General features: G+C 41.4%; 1 protein-coding gene across 1 annotated transcript; it reads right to left on the bottom strand.

The window, feature by feature from the left end:
* Window positions 1-893: 893 nt before the first annotated feature.
* On the bottom strand, window positions 894-4,469 carry fgl1 (fibrinogen-like 1). Its single transcript, XM_070912893.1, has 7 exons — window positions 4,401-4,469; window positions 3,208-3,376; window positions 2,915-3,074; window positions 2,722-2,810; window positions 2,091-2,179; window positions 1,236-1,423; window positions 894-1,092 (listed from the first exon to the last, which is right to left on the bottom strand). The coding sequence occupies exons 1-7, from the start codon at window positions 4,467-4,469 to the stop codon at window positions 894-896; spliced, it is 963 nt and encodes a 320-aa protein (XP_070768994.1).
* Window positions 4,470-9,259: the final 4,790 nt, after the last annotated feature.

The following is a 9,259-nucleotide window of genomic DNA, read 5'->3' as shown; positions in this document are numbered from 1 at the left end:
AAATGTATGCTGCTTTCCAATCTTGAATGGGAGCACCAGTACTGTACAATTTCCCCCCGGGGATCAATAAAGTATTTCTGATTCTGAGATAAAGCTGGTCATATGTTCAGAGTTGTTAATAATAATCTGTAAGTGTGAGATGAAGCACAGAGTATTATCATTTTGTAGTATCATTTTGTCATTTTCGGGAAAAGCTCTACTGTTGAAATCGCATTCTTTTATTTCAATTGATACAAAAGCAATTTGTGTTCATCTTCATAACATTTGGGCAAACTCCCAGTACTCAGCTCAGCTGCTCCTTTTTTTATCACTTTTAACACTTCCAGTTCTTGTTACAGCCATTTTCAATGACAAGATAATGGCTCCTTTCACCGCCTTCAGTCCAATCTTTCTGCCTGTGTCTGGCACACTCGCTGACATCAGATTTCCCTCTTCTCCACCAAAACAGACAGCTGTGTGTGGTTGGTACTTCCCCTTCCAACATTCATGTCTCTAAAACAGGCAAGAAGTTCCTCTTACAAGCATGTCGCTATATAAACTAATGAATTCTTTCAAGATTTCTCTAAATTGTTGAAGCGTCCAGTTTCATTTATGGGGATCTTTGGCTCATCTTGGCTATATTTAGTCTATTTACTGACAGCTACTTTGCTCCATCCAGATACAATCTGAAAGCACAGGAGGCATATTTGTTACCAGGAGTCAGTGGGGGTTGATTAGTGCTTTGCGTGTGTAGTCCATGTAGTCCACATGGGCTTTAAGAGGATTAGATTCATGTTTAGTGCGTTTTTACATTTGTAATATGATTTCACACCACTGGAATACAAGTTTGCCAAGCTGTTTCTTCCCAACAATAATCAAGGCAAAAGAAGATCTGATATCGGCTCGTGTCTGATCTAGGAAGGTGGTCTGCGGGGAACAGCATTGGGGTCGTCAAAGGGGTCAGTTTTGAAGTCGATGGGCCGCAGCTTCATGATGCTGGTCTTCAGGGAGTACCACCATCCTCTCCAAGTGTACCAAACTACGCCATCATCTGTCAACGCACTGTAGTGCCCGCCGGGGTAGTACATGCCATTAAGATGGGCTGAGTGACACCTGGAGAAAGAAAATGGAAAGAAAGAAAAGGAAAGAGTATTTTTATGAGTGTTTGAGACTGGGACTGTGAATGCATGTGTTTGCATCTGTGCATCTTCTAGGGGGATACAGAAGGGCAGGTTCTCTTAACATGACACCCGTACTTGTTGAACCACCACCCTCCTTTGTCTTCCTGGGCGCAGTTTCCTTTGTAGTTGTCATTGTCCTGGTCGTAGGTGCTGAATTTGATGCCCTGGTGACTGGCCCACTCTGACACATGAACCCGATCACTTCCGGACAGAGCGTCTCCAGCTGTACCTGCATAGGCTCCAAAGGTGAGTCTGTAGTGATCCTGCAGAGAGAGAGAGAGAGAGAGAAACGAGGGGCGCTGGTCACCTTGCATGGGCTTAAAAGTAAAAAGGAATAGTTTGACTTTTGGATAGAACACTTATTCTCTTTCTCGTGGAGTGCCAGATGAGAAAATCAGTACCACTCTCATGTTTGTACACTAATTATGAAGCTCCAGGACAAAGACTGGACCGGCCAAGAAATAGTAGCTAGCTCTTAACTCCCAGGAAACAAGCGTTGTCACTAAATCATTTCACACGCTGTGTTGTGTACTGACCTTTAGAGGTGTTGGTAGGCGGATTTCTTAACTCTGAAAAAAGCCTGAAAAAAGGCTCGCTGTTTCCAGTCTTTATGCTAAGCTAAACTAACCAGGCTGCTGGCTGTAGCTTAATGGATGGACGACAGACATCAGAGTGGCATCAATATTCTCATCTCACTCTCTGCAAGGAAGCAAATCATTTCCCAGCATGCCGACGCTTCCTTTAAGTCTGAACAGGAGAAAGAGGGAAACTACCTGATGTAAACAAATAGATGTAAACAAGATGATTAGATGCACCAAGTAGTTTCTATACACACATGGTTTAAGGTGACTTTCCTCAGCATTATCAAATGTTTGTGTATTTTTCAGTCTAATATCTCATTTTTGTTTGTTTGTTTGTCAGCATCATCACCGTTTCATTGGCCAGTTTGAAGCTCTTGTACTCAGCGTAGCGTTGGTGACCGTCAAAGTCTTCCAGGTTAATCCTTAGAGAATAATTCCCTGTAACAGACAAACAATGAAAGCCTTCTGAAAATAAAATAAAAAAAAAACAAGCCATATATCAACACAAGAAGAATACTTCTGGCTACTTGAGGGCAGCAGAACAAGCTGTCATGTTTCTGGCCGCACGACGCATCTAAGTCCAATATTCAGCTCTGTTTGTGGTCTCCTCTAACTCCTGAGAAAAAAACATCTGGCTCTTTAGCTGCTGAATGCTCCGTTAGGCATATTAATGCTATTAATCCGATAGTTTTTTGCTGGAAACAACTTCCCGTTGTCGCTGGAAATGAGGTTGATAAGAGCGGCGAGAGTGAAACAACACAGGAAGGTAAGGAAGACCAAAACAATTCGCTGAAAGATGCTAAAACGCTCCGAGGAGCTGAAAAGGAACTGCGTTTGGTGATAACCCTCTGTGGGTTCATCGCTATGAGCACCATCTTTCACATTGCACGTAGTCATTTGATCCGCTGACAATGTATGAATATCGATTGGTGCAGCTTTAAATGACAAGACTTCGTAAAGTCTTTAGAAGCAGTTGTGACCTTGTGCAGTGATGTAATGCAGGTTGTCATTTCCAAGCCAAAACTCTGCATCCATGTCTCCGAAACCATCCTTATACTCTGCCCACGACCTGACAGACAGACAGACAGACAGACAGACAGACAGACAGATATCAAGCGCAATAGCCCGTATGATTTCATAATTTGACACTGATATTTATCAGACGTCACAGACCTGTTAAACCTCTCTGTTCCATTGATCCGTCTCTGAATGACGGTCCAACCACCTCCATCACTCATATCACAGTAGACTCTGACTGGACAAGGGCTGCCGTGGGGTTTGATTTTGTAGAAACCACTGGAATTGGAGCCAGAACTGAAGAGCTGGGAGCAGTCTGACACACACACACACACACACACACAAATTCACACTCTGTACTTGGTACATCATCTGGTTCCTGTTACTGCAATATGAGCCCTGAAACAAGATGTTTTTAGCTCAGTTTTTCGAATGTTCTCAGCCCTGACCTGTGGACTCTGTGTCCTGGCTCTGGTCCAATCCGGCTTCGTCCGTCGTGCCAGGTTGGTTCGGCAGTTGTAGTCTGCGTAGGAGGAGTTCTTGTTTCTGAAGCTGGCCCTTCAGAAGCTTCTCCTGTTCCCGCAGACGAGCCACCTCCTCACCGCAACTGTCTGACGCCTACACACACACACATTTGGATTGCTACATTTGTGAGGATCCTCACTTAAATTCATTCTCTAACTCTGAGACAAAACGGCTTTAGTATTTACTACTTCAGTGACTACAGTATTCCTTCTGCCTTCAATCAAATCACTATTATTTGATCTTTTTTTTCTTTTCCGAGGAGAGATGGATCCCCTCGTATGTTAAGTACAAGAAATGTAATATATTTAATCATTTGGATATAGAGCAGGTTGGATCACTAATATATGCTATCAATCAGCAACAGAGTGTAAAAACTGATAGATTATATATCAGATCATAGATTCACCCTCGCAAACCCTGCACTAATCTAACCTTTAACCCAAGATCCAACTTAAGAACGAACTTTTAAATCATATTTTGACATTTTGGGAAATACACTGATTGGCTTTAGCTTCATATCTACTGTACAGATATGAGAGTGGTATCAGTATTGTCCTCTAACTCTCAACAAGAAAGCGAATCGGCGCGTTTCCCTGAATGTTGAGGTATTCATGTAAAGAGGCAACAACTGCGACTTGCAAGAACACCCTGACAAACACAAAGAAATCACACCAACCAGTGACAGGATACGGTTAACTGTCACTATTGCAGTTAAAACAGGGTGAATATTTAAAGAGCAACTGAGCTTGGACTTTAGATTGCGTGAAAACTAACATCCAGTGTTTATCACTATTCACTGGAATTAGTTCTGCAACTTTCAATTCATAAAGTGAATTTGTGGAGCTCTCAAGTGCTAACCAGACCTTCCTAAAGTCATCAACACTCATTTTCATGTCGTCAGCAACAGTGACAGCCATACATACAGACAGTGAATCGCAACATATTATGTCACATATACATTATTCTAATCAATTCCAGATATAAAAAATAAAAAACGCACACGTTGGTAAATGCATACAATAAATTAAGTCAAGAAGAAGACCTGTGGCTTAGAATTGAAATATGTCTGAATGAAGTGTGACATGGCAAAGCGGCCTAACTGATTCTTTGTACTCACACAGAGAGACTGAAGGCAGGCTGTGATGACCAGCAGCCCTGTGAGCAGCAGCAGCAGCGGGCCTTCCATCCTCTTCTTTCCTAGACAGCGCAAAACTAAAAGATCAGACGTCAAGAGCCTTCTACTTGTCAGAGATTCAGTTTAAATCTGGCCACAGAGAGCACGTTAAGACTTTTCAAATGCTCCCCACACCTGGATCCAAAGAAAGCTGTGTCCAAATACCAGATTCTCTACAGTCATAAAGAGTGGAAAATATGCAGGGAGTGTCTAGAACAGAGGCACACTCGCCGAAAGTAGCCACACTTTCGGGAAAATCTCTTTATTTTTGTTGAGTAGAGAATAGAGGTTTGGCTTTGTTACATTGATAGGAGGTAAAAAAAAAATATATATATAAGCATATTCCTCTGCATTTGCATTTGATCAGAGGAGATGTCTTCATAATATCTCTCCTTTGTCTGCCATCTGTCTTGTCCTCTCTTTTTCTCATCACTGTCCTCTGTTCTCCACTCACCAGCTCTTTGGTTTCCCCCGTTCTTTAATGGCCACTTACCCGGCTGGCATTCTCAGCGAGTGTCATTGAAAGACTCAAGTAGCCATTTTGCTGAATAAATGTTTGCGAGCAGCTAAATGCCACTGAGGGTTGGCAGCAGGGGGGGAGACGTTTCATCTCAAGGGATCACAAAGGAACCTGAGTGAATGATGTTTGTGGGGTTAAGCCCTGAGAAGCAACTAAGCACAGCAGGTGCCAGTGTGAAACAGGCCCAGGGCCCAAGTTTGTCCAAGTCAGTCCAGAGCTATTCTTAGCCGTCCAGCTGTTTCCCCCTGTTTCCTGTGCTATGCTAAGCTAACCAGGTGCTGGCGGCAGTTTTAGAGTTACAAACACGAGAGCGTCGTTAATCGTATTATCAAACGCTTGGCGAGAATGCAAATAAGCATATTTCAAAGGTACCATTCCTTGAACAAAATACCAAAACTATCCTTTATTATTATCCTTTACTGGTAAATGGAGACGTGCGTTTCAATTATGTCACAATAACATCCAAATCAACAGTTACTAAAGACAAGAATCTTCCTTAAGTAGTGCGCAGTTACACCATATTGACAGTATTAATGACAAAACAAACAGAACCATTTTGTGTCAAAGTGAGTTTTTTTTTTTTATAAGCCACAAATGACTGAAGTTAATATTTCCATCTGCCTTCAACAGCCACCAGGTGGTGGCACTAGTTTCATCCGCAATCAGCCGACAGACCTGACACGATGAGACAATGCCACGTGTTATTTAACCTCTGAGAAAAGCTGAGGGGTCCAGATCCTCCAAACATAATACTCTTAGAGGCAGAGACCAGCTAACATAGTTCCTATCGTTTAAAAATAACACATTAAATGGGAATATTTAGAAATCCTTGAAAAACGTTTATTTTTCTATGTATAGATCATTCCAGTGCGTTCTGACATCGTCAATTAAGCAAAACCACAATACAGTCCTGTAAGCCAGTCCTCTTCCAGTCATCCATCTGACTGGCCACAGACCGCTCAGCGTCCTGTTGCTTTCCTCTCCTGAGGCCGCCGCACTGATCAGTGATCCTGCACAAACACACACAAGCATTCACAATCAGCTTTCGTTACCGGCAGTTTCAAGGCGGCTTTAAATGGCGGCTTTTATAGTCACTGATATTCACAATCCTTGAAAAGAGTTGTGGCTCTGTAAATGGTTTAGGCCTAAAAGGGGTCATAATCAAAGGACTGTTGCCAGACATTGCAGCTAAAAATGGCTAAATTAGAATGTTAGCGCAACCCAAATAGAGCACAATTGTTACAAATCAGAGTTATTAGTATTCCAGTATTCAGTATGACCTCTTTACCAGACATTTCCTGCATTCCGCTGTTTCCTCTTGTTTTTTGATCAATAGCACAGTGTCAGAACAAAACGTGATGTGATGGGTTATTTATAAAAGTAGCTTCTTTTAAAGCCGTTCACATCAGTCGTACTGTATTATTGAGCACATTATTATTATTATTATTAGCAAACCAGCTAATGCTGCATATCCTCTCCGTCACACAAATGACATTTCATTTGATGGCTCTCAGCCTCTCTGCCAACCTCACCTTCAGGTCTGAGTCAGACTTCCCCTGGTTGCCATGAGCGTCTCTTCTCCTCGTTACAGCTCCGTCAGCCTTTCCTAAACAGAGAAGAGAGGAGTTCTGCTGCCAATAATACCATTATCAATACCACTACCATCATCGCTACCATTACTACCACCACATGGAGTACTGCAGCTACTGATGTGGCACTTCTACTGGTAATAATCGAAAAAAAAAATAAAACATTACCTTTGGTATCCACTGGTGCTGCCCGCTGCGACAACTCTTCATCATCTGGTTGAGCATCATCAGACTTCTTGTAGTAATACTGTTGGTCAGGGGGCCCAAACCTCTACATGCAAACACACACACGAGTTGACTCCTTACACTGTGGCTGCACTATATGTCTCGACGACCAAACCACACTATCCACACAATAGCACACAAATCCACACACACACATGCGCATAAACAAGCCCATAAACAAGCCCGTTCTACCTTGTCAGGCCACATGAAGCTGATGAAGAGAATGACGGGAAGTCCAACAGTGAAGACATAGACGCTCCAGAGCCAGGGACGCTGCTGGGTGGCCAACAAGAGGCTCTCTATGATACCTGGCTAGAATATAATACATAAAAATGGTATCAAGGTCAAAGGTCAAAACCACGGTGCCTGGACGATAATAGTATGACCACAAAATGATCGTGAAAGAAAAACCTGGGAAGTTATTAGAATAAGAGATGAAGAGAGAATATAAAATTGTTTTGTAGAAGCAGGTCTTGGGGAAGCATCCTTTTTGCTTCATGCTTGCAGTGTAATATGTGAAAAAAGGAGACCAAAAGGGAGAGTGTCAACATTTGGTGTTAATAAACCTGATCTGAGGATTATGGAGCATTAACTGGGGAGTTCTAAATTGTTTTCAACTGTAATGGCAGACTGTGACATTGTATATCAGTGTATCCGAAAGATGGTGCAAAAAAGTAAATGGCTGCTACATCTGAAAGTGCAGTGATTAACTGGCATTAGCAAGAAAACCATTACTTATTTGTTTCAAGATAATTCAAAAATGTGTTTTCGCTGAACCATAAAGCTAAAAAAAATTGAACCTTGAAAAAAAACAAATGAATTATATTTATATTATATTTATTTTTAATACCCATGGCCAACGTCTCCACGTTGATTTTTAAAATAAATTCCATATACCTTTTTATATTGTTGTTTATGTGTTTGTATGTCTATGGGTACCTGTGTTGACATCAATAAAGATTTTAAAAAAGGGGGAAAAAAACACTCTCTTTTCCTAACAGTGATGAATAGAATAGTTCATTCAAAATGAAAATTGCCATAAAAGCAGGTCTTACCTGCGCTGCAGCAGACGCCGGTGTCACACTGACTCCCAGCATCATGCACAGCAACACAAAGCCGATCCACATGTCTGAAACACACGCACACACACACACACACACCTACGTGCACCCACATATATACAATGCGATGCCCACAGCAACAGTCAATATACTGCACATGTACACATGCACACAGATAAGTTCACACTTAAAGACCCTCTATGAGGAGCAGAAAGCTATCTGTCTGGATCTATTATATGACTACAAAGATCAGACTGGGAGAGGAAGAGGATGATGAAGACAGACAGACAGACAGACAGAAAGGAAACTAAAACTAGATGCAAGGAACATGCACAGAGTACAAGGGGAAGCAGAGTGGGACAAGAAGATTAAAAAAAAGAAAGAGAAAGAAGTGGAAGGCAAAGAGCGCAGAGGAAGCTACAGAGGAGCCACATATGTTTCTACCTTTTTAACACAGCAGTTTCTCAGTTTCCACGAGTTCCTTAAAAGTCACTTCCTGAAATCTTACAGTCATGTGATGTTGGACTTTGGTCCCAAGTCACTCGCTGACATGGCTGCAGAGCATGCAGAGGCCCCATCAGAGGGGGAGGACATGCTTATTAACACACACACACACACACACACACACACTCACACTCACACTCCTTTCATGGTTCACAGTATGTCATTTATCGTGCTCAAAATAAATGTTCAGTGTTTAATTCAGTATTTAATAGTATTTTAATAATAAAGCCTCTGATGTATAATGAAGTAATTGGATTATTTAATTTTGACGAGGAGTAAAAAGCATTCACAAAAAAAATCTATGAAACAGAAACAGATTCAAAGAAGACCAAAAAGAAAAATGAAAGGTTTCCATATTGAGGTTCTGTAAGAAAGTATTACTGTAATTTACGCAACAACAAAAAAAAAATGAATTGCTTTTGTTATTTCGGCTGCAGTCATTAAGGCTATACGGCATGTAATCATCTGTAGACAGTACTCTAGCCAACGTAACAACAAAAAAAAAACATCCCCTGCATTTTTATTTTCAATTAAGAAAGGGAACAGCGTGAGAGAACTTACAAATGATCTCAACAGACAACACTAAACCTCGTAAAAAAAAAAACCTGCTGTGTGATAGTTTGAAGCAGTTACGAGGGACAGCATATAAGCACCAGTTTTCCTTTGGGCAGCGTGAGACGTTCCCTCAGGTAAATTGTGTTGTGGAGTTGTGCCATCTTCAGTTCTAACAGCAGGCCAGTATTCACTAGCATTCATAGAGATTCTACACCCCCTAGTGGAAAAAAGACATAATTGAAGGCACGGTGTTTTCGCCTAATAATGTATATTCTAAATTCAGTGTCTGCAACCTTTGAATTTGTTTATCGTCTGTTTTTCTCTGTACAATTGTATATATAGTACTTA

This window comes from Enoplosus armatus, chromosome 10, assembly GCF_043641665.1.
Source record: "Enoplosus armatus isolate fEnoArm2 chromosome 10, fEnoArm2.hap1, whole genome shotgun sequence".
Classification (NCBI taxonomy): domain Eukaryota; kingdom Metazoa; phylum Chordata; class Actinopteri; order Centrarchiformes; family Enoplosidae; genus Enoplosus; species Enoplosus armatus.
This window is presented reverse-complemented; position numbering and strand designations above follow the sequence as displayed.

Coding starts and splice junctions, on each gene's coding strand:
- fgl1 (XM_070912893.1), bottom strand. CDS start 4,469: ATGGAAGGCCCGCTGCTGCTGCTGCTCACAGGGCTGCTGGTCATCACA. Junction 2,811..2,914: donor GGAACAGAGAGGTTTAACAG/GTCTGTGACGTC, acceptor TCTGTCTGTCAG/GTCGTGGGCAGAGTATAAGG. Junction 1,424..2,090: donor TCAAACTGGCCAATGAAACG/GTGATGATGCTG, acceptor CTCTCTCTGCAG/GATCACTACAGACTCACCTT.